Source organism: Sceloporus occidentalis, unplaced genomic scaffold (genome assembly GCF_023333645.1).
Source record: "Sceloporus occidentalis isolate IW3139 unplaced genomic scaffold, rSceOcc1.0.p SCAF_7, whole genome shotgun sequence".
Taxonomy (NCBI): domain Eukaryota; kingdom Metazoa; phylum Chordata; class Lepidosauria; order Squamata; family Phrynosomatidae; genus Sceloporus; species Sceloporus occidentalis.
In genome coordinates, this window is record NW_028316987.1 from 96,928,823 (window position 1) to 96,942,891 (window position 14,069).

Below are 14,069 nucleotides of genomic sequence, written 5' to 3' on the forward strand. Positions count from 1 at the left end.
ACCCAGGACCCTTCCTTGGGATCTTCGTCCCACAGAGACTCTCCTCTCTTAGCCTTCCTTCTTCTCCTTTAACTCTACCTTTTTGGAGCACCAAGAGGGCGAATGAAAGACCCAGGCTCCTTTTTCAACCTTATTTATCTTTTTTATTTATTTCATTTGTATTCCGTCTTTCTCCCAGGAGGAACCCAAGGCAGATCACAGGTAAAAAGCTTTTTTTAAAAAGATGACAATAAAAACCATCTAAAAACCATTCATTGGCTAGTTAGGAAGAAGGCTCCCCTGTGCAAATGTAAACGCAAAACCATTAGTAAACTTTCCAAAGTCTGCAACCGGAAACAGCCAATCTTGCTGATTTTGAGAAGGTTTCGGTTCTCAGTGGAAGCACCGTCCGACTGGGGCACAATTCCTGCTACTCTGCTGAAGAAAGCTGATTCCTATCAGTTCTAGCTTTCATGGCACCCTGGGAAACCTTAATTCCCAACACAAAGGACCTATCCAAGGTGTTGGACCTAGTTAGGAATAGGATCCAGCCCATTGGAAACCGCTGTAGAGCCCAGAGTGGGTTCATGGTGCCTCTGCCATGGGAGCCACCATCTGCCAATGCCCCTGGACTCAGGAAAGAAGAATCTCTTGGAGTCACTGTGCATGAAACAAAAGGGAAAAATATATTTTGAGTGGCAAGTGTATTGTGTGTGACAACCGCAGCCTGCTGAGTGATGGGCACATACTTGCAAAGGCACAGCTGCAGAAAGCTATGGGGCACAGACTGATGGCCCAGAACCACCCCCCCAAATAAGGGGACCAAGGGACTGGTCAGTTGGATTGGTTTGGAGCAGTTGGAGGAGTTGGTTGGACGTTGACAGAGAGTCGGTGTATATTACTTTGTACATAAAGGACCTGAAGATAAAGCTCCAGAACTTTGGATGAACAACTACGTCTGTGAATTTGGAAAGTGAGGCAGTGCATTGCCAATACCAGGGGTCCTCAAACTCCAGCCCTCCAGATGTTTTGGACTTCAGCTTCCAGAATCCCAGAGCATTGGCCAAGCTGTAAGGGAGGGCATTATGGGGTAGGAAGGAAATTTGCATGTGTGCGGTGATTGGCTGAGGGGCAAAGAGGAGGTAGGGGCCTTTGTGGGGCTCTGGAAGTCTATTCAGATTGGCTGTAGAATCCTGAGAGAGGAAGGAAATTTGCATGTGGGCGGTGATTGGCTGAGGCTTCTGGGAGATGAAGTCCAAAACATCTGGAGGGCCGGAGTTTGAGGACTCCTGGCCAATACCAACAGCTGGGTATTTTTCTTGTGTGGTTTTTCTTTTTCCACTGGTACCATACTGTTTGGCCACATCTGGGTAGACTTGTCCCCAGATTGCGCCAGTTGTTGGCTTTCCCTCTCGGCAACAGAATCGGGGCCTGCATTCTGGCCACAAAGAGAGAGCAAACTGGCTGTGTTCAGAGAACAAGAGATGGCCATGTTCAAGTGGGCACAGAGGAGGTGAGACAAGGAATTATAACTGTGTTACATAAAGCTTACAATTGAAATGGCAGGCTATACACTGAGGAGAGCTAAAGAGGCCAATGCGATTCTAGGCTGCGTCAATGGAAGTATGGTGTCTAGAGAACAAGGGAAGTCATAGTGCCACTCTATTCTGCTCTGGTCAGGCCTTATCTTGAATAATCCTGTGTCCAGTTCTGGGCAACAAAAATTAAAATGGACGTTGAGAAACTGGAGGGTGTCCAAAGAAGGGTCACCAAAGTGGGAAGGGCCTGGAAACCATGAAGCCCTATGAGGAACGGCTTAGGGAGCTGGGGATGTTTAGCCTGGAAAAGAGACAGTTAAGCCCTGTTTAAGCATTTGGAGGTGTAATGACTGGGCCTCCAGTCATTTGAGGGCTCCTCTCAAACCACAAAGGGTTAAGCTGGGGGGGGGTACATGCTAATGAGAGCTTACATCACATGCTAATGAGAAGTTGCATCATAGCTGACCTATGGCCCAACTGACCAATCAGAGAGTAGGACCGGGAGTTTCGCGCATCTTCCTCCAGAGGGCTTTAAAAGGCTCCTGGGGGCCATGTGGTCTTTGGACTTCATCTCTGTGTTTGTCTTAGAAACCCAGCTGCTGAGCCTGTGCCAAAAGGCAGGCTTAAGGGACGCAAGCTGAGCTGGGCAGTGAGAGCCAGCTCCCTGCATCCAAAAACCCAACAAGGACTGCAAATCCCATCTCTGTGTGAGTGTAGGAAATGTGTAGGAAATGTGTTAGCTAGTGCGTCTAGGCTTTTGTTATGTTTAGCTAATAGCTTGCCTGAAATGAACATCTTGTAACTATGCATTCTGTACCTGCAAGGCAAGGAGGCCTTGCATGAGTGATACCCTGTTGCTCTATTCTATCTACTTAGAATAAATGCCTTTCTTTAAAAGTATCTGCTGTCTCTGCTCCTATACACATGCCTTAGCTCACTTACTGCTTGCTCAGGTTAGCAAGGGAAGGAACTTAAGTCCTTAGCAAGTCCCAGTGTGTGCTAAGGGGAGTTCATTGGAGATTCACTGGGTGATGTCAGCTTGACTAGAGGATCTCAAGGGGTCTCGTTCAGCTCAGCAAGGAGTGGGAACAGAGACCCAGGAGACTCTAGGGGAAATTAAAGGGATCCACTGGGGCTAAGGGCCAAGAACAGGGTGGCTGTTGGGCAGATTGGACCCCAGGGATCATCACAGGAGAGTGTCACTTTGAGGATGGAGCAAGCTTGTTTTCTGCTGCTCCAGAGAATAGGACCTGCAACAATGGATGCAAGTTACATGAAAAGAGATACCTCCTCAACATTAGGAGAACTTTCTGAAAGCAAGAGCTGTTCAGTGGTGGAAGATGAGGTCTCCTGTTTAAATATTTGAAAGGATGTCATACTCAGGAGGGAGCAAGCTTATTTTCTGCTGCTCCAGAAAACAGGACCCGATGGAGCAATGGATGCAAACTGCAGGAAAAGAGATTCCACCTCAACATTAGGAAGAACTTCCTGAGAGTAAGGGCTGTTCGACAGTGGAACACACTTCTTCCTCAGAGATTATAGTGGAGTCTCCTTCTTTGGAGGTCTTCAAGCAGTGGCTGGATGGCCATCTGTTGGGGATGCTTTGATTTAGATTTCCTGCATGGCAGAATGGGGTTGGACTGGACAGCCCCCGAGGTCTCTTCCAACTCTATTATTCTATGATTCTATGATTCCTTGTTTGGAGGGTGATTTTAATCAGAGGCTGGAGAGTTCCTGCATGGCAGAAGAGGATTGGACTGGATGGCCCTTCTTGGGGTCTCTTACAAATCTCTGATTCTATGAGAGAACTTCAGGAGATCTTTGTCAGAGCAGACAGTTAGCTTCTTAGCGCGGGGAGAAGCAGAAGGGGATTTGGTGTGGGATGTTCAGGAAGCCGCTGACATCCGGCGTGAGGTCGATTTTGGTGACTCCTGGGGGGTACTTGACCTGGAAGCTCTGCAGGATGGTGGTGAGGTATAGGAAGAGCTCCATCCGGGCCAGTCCTTCGCCAAGGCAGTTCCTCTTTCCTGGAGGAGAGGAAGCAGAAGGTGCTGCATTTCAAACAGGTTCCCACTCATGCTGCCCTCCAAGAAGCAGCTGGGTCCCAATCCCATCCATGAGATCGATCGATAGCATCTTGAAGGGAGCCACCTTACCTTTGGTAACTATCCCTTAGTGAAACTTGTCCTGTCATTCCATGGCTCACATGTGTGTGAATCTGTGTGTGTGTATTTTTCCCCTTTAATAACAAATAATTCATTGGAAGAATCCTGTCTCTGCATCACTCGACCTTGGCAACCTCTGTATAAATTTGGTAAACGGTCTCAAGGGTCCTTGTGGCGGACCCCATAAATAGAGCTCATTAACCCCCCCAGAAGGACCCGTTGCAACAGAACGCTCATCCTTATAAAAGTTACATGTAATGACACATGCTCAATAGATTTTGTTTCTTCTTCATCTCAGGGGCACAGTCTGTGCAGAAAAGGCTGCCCTCCATTCCAAAGATCCTATGGGTTTTTGCCCCCTCCGTAGAATAAATCCTACATAAATAGATTCTTGTCTTCATAGAGAATTCCCAACATTTTTAACCTCCCCCCTCCTTTTATTCTCTTTTTCAAATACAGTCGTTCCTCTGTTTGTGCAGACTTCGAATCCGCACCCCTCGCTTACTCACAAGGGTCAAACAGAGGGACTTAAAATGGTGTGCACTGCTATTCAAGCCAATAGGCCAAGGCCTGTTACAGACAGCCAAAATAAAGCTGCTTCGAGTCACAGTAGAGGTATGGTGTTTCAATGATGCATGCGTCCTAAGAGTCCAGAAGTCGCACCAAAGCCACGCTCCAGCCCTAAGGACTGGAGCGTGGGTTTGGTATGGCTTCTGGACTCTTAGGACGCATGCATCATTGAAACACCATACCTCCACTGTGACTTGAAGGAGCTTTATTTTGGCTGTCTGTAACAGGCCCAAGAATATCAGCAGATTTCTGTTTTTGCGGGGTGTGTGTGTGTGTGTCCGGAACAGATCCCCTGCAAAAATGGAGGGGTGACTGTAGGTATATATAGCTATATGGTCCTCGCTTTCCCAAATCCAGCCATTCTTCTTCATACCTGCGGAGAAAGGCACATCGGCTCCATTCTTCTTGAAGTCTCCCTTTTCATCCAGGAAATGTTCTGGGTTAAACCGAAGTGGGTTTTTAAATTGCTTTTCGTCATGAAGTGCAGAGGTCAGCATGGGGAAAATGGAAGCTCCCTTTTGGAAGAAACACACAAGGCAACAGTCTGCAAGTGGCTACTATCACTGTGTTCTCCAGATTTTGGATCAAGGCCTTCAAGCCTAATTGCAACAAACCAGGTCTTTATAGTGTTTGCAGAGTTGCTTTAACCATGTTTAACAGTGTTTTTACAGTGTGTAAATGACTGTATATGTTTTAATCTGCAATCTATCAAAACCCACAATCTATAAAACAACAACAACAACAATCCAGTTATTGCAAACTTCTACATCTATGGGGGGTTTGGTTTCTGGACTGACCTTGGATAACATCAAACCCTATTAGACTAAATAACTTTCAGTACCAACATACTAAATAATGGAAGAAAAGAAAGTAGGAGGTAAAGAGAGATAAGCAAAGGAAGGGAGTAAAGGTAAGATAGAAGGCTGGGATAGTGAAAAGGGCAAGAGGACAAGATATGGAATAAGATGAGAGAATCAATAATTAATGATGTAGTTGAATTTAAAGATGGTCGGTGTGCAAGAGCGGTGTAAGGACACCCATGAAAATGTAAATTTGCATATAAGAGACCACTATTTAATTATTTTTTACCAGAAAGAACACCTCTCTAGGAATCTCTAGGTCCTTCAGCACAACTCTATGATCAACATCTGCCAGAGGTGGACCATTGAATCATGCTGGAGGACCTACAAATGCCTAGAGAAGTGGTTTCTCTAGGAACTTCTAGGTCCTCCAGCGCACCTCTATGGTCAACCTTTGGCAGAATTGCTCTGGAGGACCTAGAGATTCCTAGAGAGAACAGATTAATCAAATCTGCAAATAATCATATTGGCAAAAGTCAAAGCCGTAAATGTGGAGCACTGACTGTATATGTTTTTTGAATACTTTTGAACTGTGTATGGTTGATTCTGTGGATGATGGATCCATGGATATGGAAGGATGATTGTACTAAATAGATGAAACCATTTAAACATGTAAGTTAAAAAATAACAGAGAAGAACCCATAGACAGGGAATGAGGGGACAGAGGAGGAACAGTGACTGGCAATAAGCAGCACAGATGAAGGAGTGAAAGTGAAAGAGCTCACAGTCCTTTGAGAGCACCAAGATCTATAATATGATGTACCATTAAAATAAAGTTTTGGCTGTCCATTGAGCGTCGCAATGCTTCCCTTGGGCCCCTGCAAAAGCCACCATCACCCAGGTATCTTCAATGGCCCCCAGGTACCTTTGGGATGGTGAAGCCTTCCAGTTCCACATCCCTCTTTGCCATTCGGACAATTCCCAAGGGGACGAGATCAAGACACCTCTGGGCTTCGTGGATGACGGCTTCTGTGTAGGGCATCCCGGGACGGTCCTTCATGGCGGGGGGACGTTCCCGGCCGATCACTCGGTCGATTTCCTCGTGGATCTTTGCTGGAAGCAGAGGCAAAGGCAAGATGTGAAGCACGTTCAATAGATGGAGGAAAAGAAGACCAGTTTTGACGGGTTCTCCCCTTCCTTCCTTCCTTCCTTCCTTCCTTCCTTCCTTCCTTCCTTTCTATTTTAAACGTAATACACCCTTCATTTCTCCAAACTTTAAAGATGTCCCACTTTCTCTCCTCTCCTCCCGCTTTCCCACTTTGTCCCCAGCTTACTTCATTTGGTGCAAATGGATTCAAAAGTAGTTTGCACTCAATTAACTCATGGGAGGAGAGTCTTGCCCTTCCCAGTTAGCCCTAGCAAAAGCAAACGGCCGCATCCCCTCCTAGCTTGTCTGCTCTTTGTTATTAATAAGTGCAATGAAACACAACCGGCCCAAGGGCTGGCAAACCTTCCACCGCTGGGTGTTCAAGCAGAAGCATGCAGATGTATCTCAGGGTGGTACTGGAGGTTTCTGTCCCAGCAAAGTATAAATCAAGGACCGTCATGATCAGATTGTCCTTAGTAAATTCGGTCGTGGGGTTGGTCTTCTCCTGCAAAGGGGGAGATGAGGGATGAAAATACACATCACTTATAGCACAGCTGAACGGCTGGCATAGTGCTTTCTTACCAGCCATAAAACCAAGAGCTGTGTTGTCTGGGGGATTCTGGGAATGGTAGTCAGAAAAAGTAATGTTTCAAAGCACTCGATGTAAAGCACATCCTCCTAGCTAAACTGGGACGACCATCATATACAGTGGATCCTCTTTATTGGCAGGGGTTCGGATCTGCCTCCCCTTAAAGAAAGATGGTGGTGTCCCGTATTATTCAATGGTGGTTACATGAACGTGGATACGCTTAAGCGTCCAAGTTCACTTCACCACCGTTGACAAATACATGGTGCAATTGTCTGCAAGTGTTTGAATTCGCAGATGGGGAACCTATGCACCACGAGGGATTGCTGTATCTTTCCAGATCTGTGAAATTTACTCTCTCACACAGGGTCAGATTAGATTATCACTACTTTTTCTCCACAAATAGTCAAAGATGTCTGTTTGCCCTGTTACTTGATTTTCCTGTGAATGTTATGTTTTGCATGACTTCTCCAAGCAAACAAGGACTTGATCTGCTTCTGAATGTTGAGCCCCAGGTCCTACCTTTGCCTTGTGCTTAGTTTTTCTTTTTCTTTTTCTGCTAAATTACTTGTATGTTAGCCTTCGCAACTGGTCTGATGTGAAAAGTCTGTTTTATGAAGGTACTTTCCCAGCAGGGCAGCCATTTTGTCACTGTGGCATCTCCTCTGGCAGCCATTTTGAGACCAGACAAGCCTTATTTGGCAGCCATTTTGTGAAACAGCCCATGATATTCTTTGTCAAAATTCCAGACGGCCCCCAAAAGGTTATTCTGTGGCCTCTTGCCCATGTCTCACCTGCTCCATTTTGAGGAGGAAGGCATCTATGAAGTCCCGGGGAGTATTGGAGGGGTCAAAGGTTTTCTCATGATCCTTGATCTTTTGGCCTATGAACTCCTCAATAGCCAACGTTTCTTGGAAAATCTTTTGGTGAGCGCCAGGCAAATAGTCCATAATCCCGGGGATGATGTTGTAGAGCTAAAGGGGAAATAGAGAGGAAGAGAGAACAAGAGAGAGAATGAGCCCAAAATGGGCTGGGAAACATTCTGAATCTGAATTCAACCCATGTTGCATAGCCATCCATATGGATCTTTTCCTTTTCCCTGGTGCCCAGTTGGAAGAGCTGATGGATTCCTGTTCCATCCTTACTAGTCTTATAGTTTCCCCCATTTAGGAATGTTACATACTTTGACCACAACACCCAGACTCTGCTAGCCACCATGGATACCTTGGCTGGGGGATTCTGGAAGTTGTTGTCTTTTCTAATCTGCAGCTCAACTCTCTTAGTTCACAGCTGCGTTCCCCTCCTTTGATGTCTCCATCCTAGGGTCAACATTGTCCACCTACTCCTCCTCTTCCTCCTCACCTTCTGGCGGGAAGCTATCCATGATGTCTCCCTCCTTGGGTCAACATTCTCCTCCTTCTTCTATTCCTTACCTGCCCAGCGATGGAGCTGTCCAGCCATAAGCTATCCACACTGTCTCCCTCCTAGGGTCCTCCTCCTCCTCCTCCTCCTCCTCCTCCTCCTCCTCCTCCTCTTCTTGTGATGGAGCTCTCCAGCCAGAAGCTACCCATGATGTCTCCCTCCTAGGGCAACATTCTCCTCTTCTTTCTCACCTTCTGGCAATGGAGTTCTTCAGCTGGAAGTTATCCATAATGTCTCCTTCCTAGGGTTAACCTCCTCCTTCTCTTCCTCAGAGGAAGTGATCTATGATGTCCACCTCTTAGGGTCAGCATCTTCCTCCTCCTCCTCCTCATCTTCTGGTGATGGAGCTCTCCTGCCAGAAGCTATCCTTGCTGTCCTCCTCCTCCTCCTCCTCCTCCTCCTCCTCCTCCTCCTCCTCCTCCTCCTCCTCCTCCTCCTCTTTACCTGCCTGGCAACAGAGCTCTCCAGCCAGAAGCTATCCATGATGTCTCTCTCCTAGGGTCAACACCACCACCACCTCCTCCTCCTCCTGCCCCTCACCTTCCGACAACAGAGCTCTCCAGCCAGAAGCTATCTGTACTGTCCCCCTGGTAGGCTCAACATCCTCCTATTCCTCTTCCTCCTCACCTTCTGGTGATGGCACTCTCCAGCCAGAAGCTATCCATGATGTCTCCCTCCTAAGATCAACATCTTCTTCCTCCTCCTCTTCCTTACCTGCCCAGCAAAGGAGCTCTCCAGCCAAATGGTATCAGTGAGCAGGCGGAGGATGCGGACGAAGTCCTTGTCCTGGTAGTCAAACCGTTCTCCAAAGAGGATGTGGCTGATGACGTTTCCCGTAGCACTGCTGAAAAGGGTGGCTGGGATGAAGGGCTGGCCTGGCAGGGAGGAGAGCAGCATTAGCAGTGGCCAAGGATGTTATGAGACAAGGGAAATTGGAAGTATAATCCAATGGCAATCCGAACGTAATCATGGAGTTTCACGTTATTGCGTGATAGACTACCACATGCAATTTCAGGCAATGGGAAGTCAGTCCAAACGCAATCATGGGGGTTCACGTTATTGCGTGAGAGGTGCTCACACGCAATTTCGGGCAATGGCAAGCTATTTTCGGGCAATGGGAAGTCAGTTTGAATGCAATTCGAATTCACGTAAATTCGCTGAACTAGCGAATTCATGTGAATGCGTTCTGGCCCCACTTTCTTTTCATTTGAAATTAAGAGAAATTCCTCCTGTGTGATAAACTCCCAAATGTCAAGCCAGTGTCACCAAGGCAGGACCTAAAGCCAAGCCACCCAGGTACTCCAGTGGCCACTGATAGCTTCCTTGTCCAGAAAGACAGTGAACCCACTCTGGGGTTCATTCCAGAATTTAAAAGAGCCAACCATGGTTCTGAAGGGCAACCAAGACCATCAAGGGCCTGGAAGCTAAGCCTGATGGGGAACGACTTAAGAAGTTGAGTATGTTTAGCTTGAAGAAGAGAAGACAAAGCAGTGACATGAGAGCTATATCTAAATATCTGAAGAAATGTCACCAAAAATGGAACAAGCTGGTAGGGGCACTAAGAATTCTGTAGTCCACGCCTCTGAACTACAGCATTTTATTTTCCTGGCAAAGAATTCTAAGAACCTCACCAAACTACAAATCCCAGGATCCCATAGGATGGAAATATCCATTAAAGGGGTACCAGAGAAGGAGTGGAGGCAAACTTGTGACACTCAGCAGTAGCCTAATGGAGTCTGCTAGAGGATGTTCCAAATACTTTTTTGGGTGAGCTTTTCAGGCTATGTGGCCATGTTCTCGGACAGTTTATTACTGAAGTTTCGCCAGCATCTGTGGCTGGCATCTTCTCCAAAAAACCCAGAAGAAACTATGGATGCCAGCTATGAAATCCTTCCACTTTGTACCAAATACTGTTTTCTAGCTACGAGTGGAGAACAAAAGCTACTCCTCACAACCTCAGCAGAGGAAAGATATCAGTAAAGACAGCAATTTGTGGTCTCTCCAACTCTTAAATAAATGCATTTGACGAAACAAGGCATTGACACGTACCGTTTGTGGCTCTGAGCTCCTTCACCAGGTACTCTGTCTCCTCTTGGATCCGTTCCTCAATGCCTTTCTTCCCCATCCCAAAGTTCCTCATGGTAGTGAGGGAGAAGCGCCGCATCTGGATCCAACGCTCGCCATTGGTCAGGATGACACCTGAAAGATGGCAGCCAGAGAAGAGGAGTGAGCACTGGACCCATGGGTTTGTCAACACGATTAAAACCCTCTTCATTCTATTTGATTAGATTGAAATCCCAACACAGACAATTCAGAGGAGTTTGGGCTTTTTGCAGTCCTCCCCCCCCCAAAAAAAACATCCATAAACCTAAGCTGAAAAAGGGTTTGCAGCTTTTACTATAAAGATGCGCATGACTGAACTTGTGGCTGTCTGTTCACTTTGCATGGATTCACACATCAGCTGCACATTTTTGGCAAAAGGAGGGCTAACAGATGCAAATGTGAGCAGGAAAGGAAGCCAATAAAGTGCTGACACACGTAAAACCTTGCAGCAGGAATGGTGTCCATGGTTCAGGGAAGCATAATGGGAATGGCTGTAGCTCAATGGGAGAGCACATGCCTTGCATGAAGAAGGCTTCCCAAGACGCACTTACTGGGCTTCAAAGAGTTCAGTAGAGAATGGAACCCAAAGCTCTAAAACATCCTCCAGATGTTGCTGAACTGCAACTCTCATGATCCTTGGACTTTGGCCTTGTTGGCTGGGGTTGGTAGGAGTTGGAGGTCTACAACATCTTGAGGGCTACAGATGGCTACACAGAGAGGGGAGGGGGGATACTGACCGGCACTTTGTGCTGGCCTGTGGGCGGAGTCATGGCGTAGTGTCGGCACGCTGGATGCCATGACTCCGCCCTCATTGTACCATGATGCCGCACGCCCTTCTACATGGCGCACGGCATCATGGCACAACTCCCGCACAGCGCCCAAATGGTGCAGTGCAAAAGGGGCATCATCATGCCGCCCTGTTGTGGCTTTTTGAGGCATCTTTTTGCTCCCTGCGGAGGCTGTGGAGTGTGGTTGCCGTGGCCCCAATCCTGGGGCAGCATGGTGCAGTGTTTGAGTGTTGGACTATGACTCTGGAGAGGTCATCTGGTGCTAGGGATGCGGGGGGAAGGGTAGTGGCCTTTGAGGCCACAAATGGCCCACAGGTTGCCCTATGTCTCCCCTGCTCTTGGCCCTCCATTTGTAGTCCTTGCTGCCTTCATTGACAGTGATATTTGGATGCAAACCAGAAGTCTAAAGAGCTGGTGGTTCATTTTAAAACAAGTTGTGTACCCCGCTCCAAACACCTTGTTTGAAAGAGAAAGAGCCCTTTTTATGCCATCACATTTCATCCATAAGTACAAGGATGGACCGTGGCAACATGCGCCATGGATTTGGGGACAGACAGATTTCTCCCAGACACTGTTGGCTGCATTGGGTTGGCCCTTCCTTCTGCCAACTAATGGCCTCTTCCTTTTTAAAAGGACAATACCAAATCCTTTGCTGCTTTTCTCTGCTGATGGGAAGCTGCCTCGGTTGAGAAAATCGTCTCCGTTGTCCACAAGGACCTTCTTCACAGTTTCATAGCCAAAGATGACCACCACCGGCTCAGGGCCATAATACACCGTGAAGACCGGCCCGTATATTTCGCTCAGCTTGAAAAACAGAAGAGAGAGGAGAGGGTGAGGAGAAGGTAGAGGACACTTTGAATGGGGTCTTTTGGAAGAGTAGAAAGGAGGCAAAACTGTGGCCAAAGGACAGGCGCCAATGGAGAAAGGTGAGGTTTTGGCAGGAGAGCTATCGGTGGGAATGCTTCTGCTATGGCCAAGGTGGCTTTGCCACATTGAATGATGTTAGTTCATATTTGGTAGGCACTGAATTACTTGTCTTCCACACTGCAGAAATAAAGCAGTTTGAGGACTCTTTGTCCCCTGCATGGCCAATGAGGAGAACCAGCCTCTGCCTACATGGATATCCCTCTGTATCAGTTTAACTGAGAACAACTATAACAACATCTTGACAAAATGTAGGCATATGAATCCAACAGCGTCACTTGATTGTTAAACACCTTTACCAGATGAAGAAGCCAGTGCTTCAAAAGCTCACAACATCTATTTTGTGCATTTTTCTTGGCCCAACAAAGGTATAACTGTTTTGTGGATTTTGGATGCTATTATACTTTGCTGAATGGCCAACATGGCTATGCCTGAATATGTTTTCTGGAGTTGAATATGTAGGCAGACAAGAGACAATTGGCTTGAGTATGATTTTTTAACACTTTTGCCAAGTGAAGAAGCCAGTGGAGCTTCGAAAGCTTGCATTTTGTCTGGCCCAAGAAAGGTATTGATGTTTGGTGGATTTTGGGGGGTTATTGGACCTTGCCGTATGGCCAACATGGGTAGCTATGCTTTCTTTCTCTCTCAGTCGTCTTTCTCCTCTCCCGGCATTGCATCCATCTCTTAACCCTTCCTATTGCTCCACCGACCATCAATTTCTTCCCTTTGACCTTTGCCCCTAAAGAACTGCGATACCAAAGTCCTTTGGCTTTTTGCCCAGAACTATCTTGACCGCCTGCAATCTGGCTGCTGTCTGGGCACCGCTGGGTCCAAAGGTCTTTCACGCTCCCTGCTCAGGTATGTCAACTAATCCTGCCCCATAGACTTACCCTAGGGCAATACACTATGGGTCCCCCCCCCCCCCCGTTAAATAATGCTACAAGTAATCTGAATCACACAATGCCATGATGACGCACCTCTGCCACAGTGCCCAAACAGCGCAGTGCAGATGAGGCATCATCATGGGACACTGACTTTTCATGGGTTCTTTTTGCTCCCTGTGGTTGCTGTGGCCCCAATCCGGGGTGAAAAGGGAGGGCGTCCCATCACCCATTTGCACAGCCCCAAAGTCTCCTATATAATACCAACCTTCCTCTGAAGAAACTTGCCAGGAAAACCCCATGATAGCTTCACCTTAGTGTCGATGCAAGTCAGAAACAACTTGGAGCTACACAGCAGCAACGGTATACAGTGGACCCTTGTTATAAGCTGGGGTTTGGTTCCCAGATCCCCCGTGTATAACAAAATCCGTGTATGCTCAAGTCCCATTAAATATAATGACAGAGCAAAATGGTGTCCCTTATAAAAAATGGAAAATCAAGGTAAATTTATACTTTTTTGGGACATTTTCAAACCGTGTATGCTTGAATCCGTGTTTTAAAAATCCGTGTATAAGAAGGGCCGACTGTATTGTCAAACTCTTGCAATGCTGCATTTATTCTGGCCACGCAATGTAAAGCATAGAGTTATGGGACAAATCTGAGCATATCCCACATACCAAGGAGTCCAAAAAGGTGACTTGGGATCAGAGCCCAGAAAAGTTCTCTTTTAGACCACGGATTCTAGAAACCCCCCCACCACCCACCCCCCTTTGAATCCATTGGCCATGCTGCCAGGGGCAGACTGGATGTGGCACTAGTAAGAAAAGGAACTTCCCCAAGTTCCATAATTCCACCAAAAGGAATATTTTTGCATGTCCTTTCCATCCTTACTGTCCCTTTGAAGGGTTTGTGTTCAGAAAGGTGAAACAAGGTTTGATTGTAGGGTTGAGATACAGATTGCAGAAGTCTCCCTCCTTACCTTTCTCAGTTGCACTGAAACATTTTTGCCTTTCAGCTGCAGGAGGTTCCCAATGAAGGGGAGAGGCATTGGACCAGGAGGGAAGTTTCTCTTCTTGGCCTCCGCTTTCCTCCAGGCCAAAAGGAGGACCAAGCAGACCACCAAGAAGACGGTGCTGGTCCCCAAAAGATCCATTGGGGCAGCTCTA

At 47.1% G+C, this 14,069-nt stretch overlaps 1 protein-coding gene across 1 annotated transcript; it reads right to left on the reverse strand.

Annotated features, from left to right (window-relative positions):
- Positions 1-238: 238 nt before the first annotated feature.
- LOC149310196 (cytochrome P450 2A13-like) lies at positions 239-14,069 on the reverse strand. Its single transcript, XM_089533928.1, has 9 exons — positions 13,883-14,069; positions 11,740-11,902; positions 10,257-10,406; positions 8,922-9,082; positions 7,580-7,759; positions 6,563-6,704; positions 5,978-6,165; positions 4,626-4,767; positions 239-3,544 (listed from the first exon to the last, which is right to left on the reverse strand). The coding sequence occupies exons 1-9, from the start codon at positions 14,054-14,056 to the stop codon at positions 3,363-3,365; spliced, it is 1,482 nt and encodes a 493-aa protein (XP_089390054.1). The 5' UTR covers positions 14,057-14,069; the 3' UTR covers positions 239-3,362.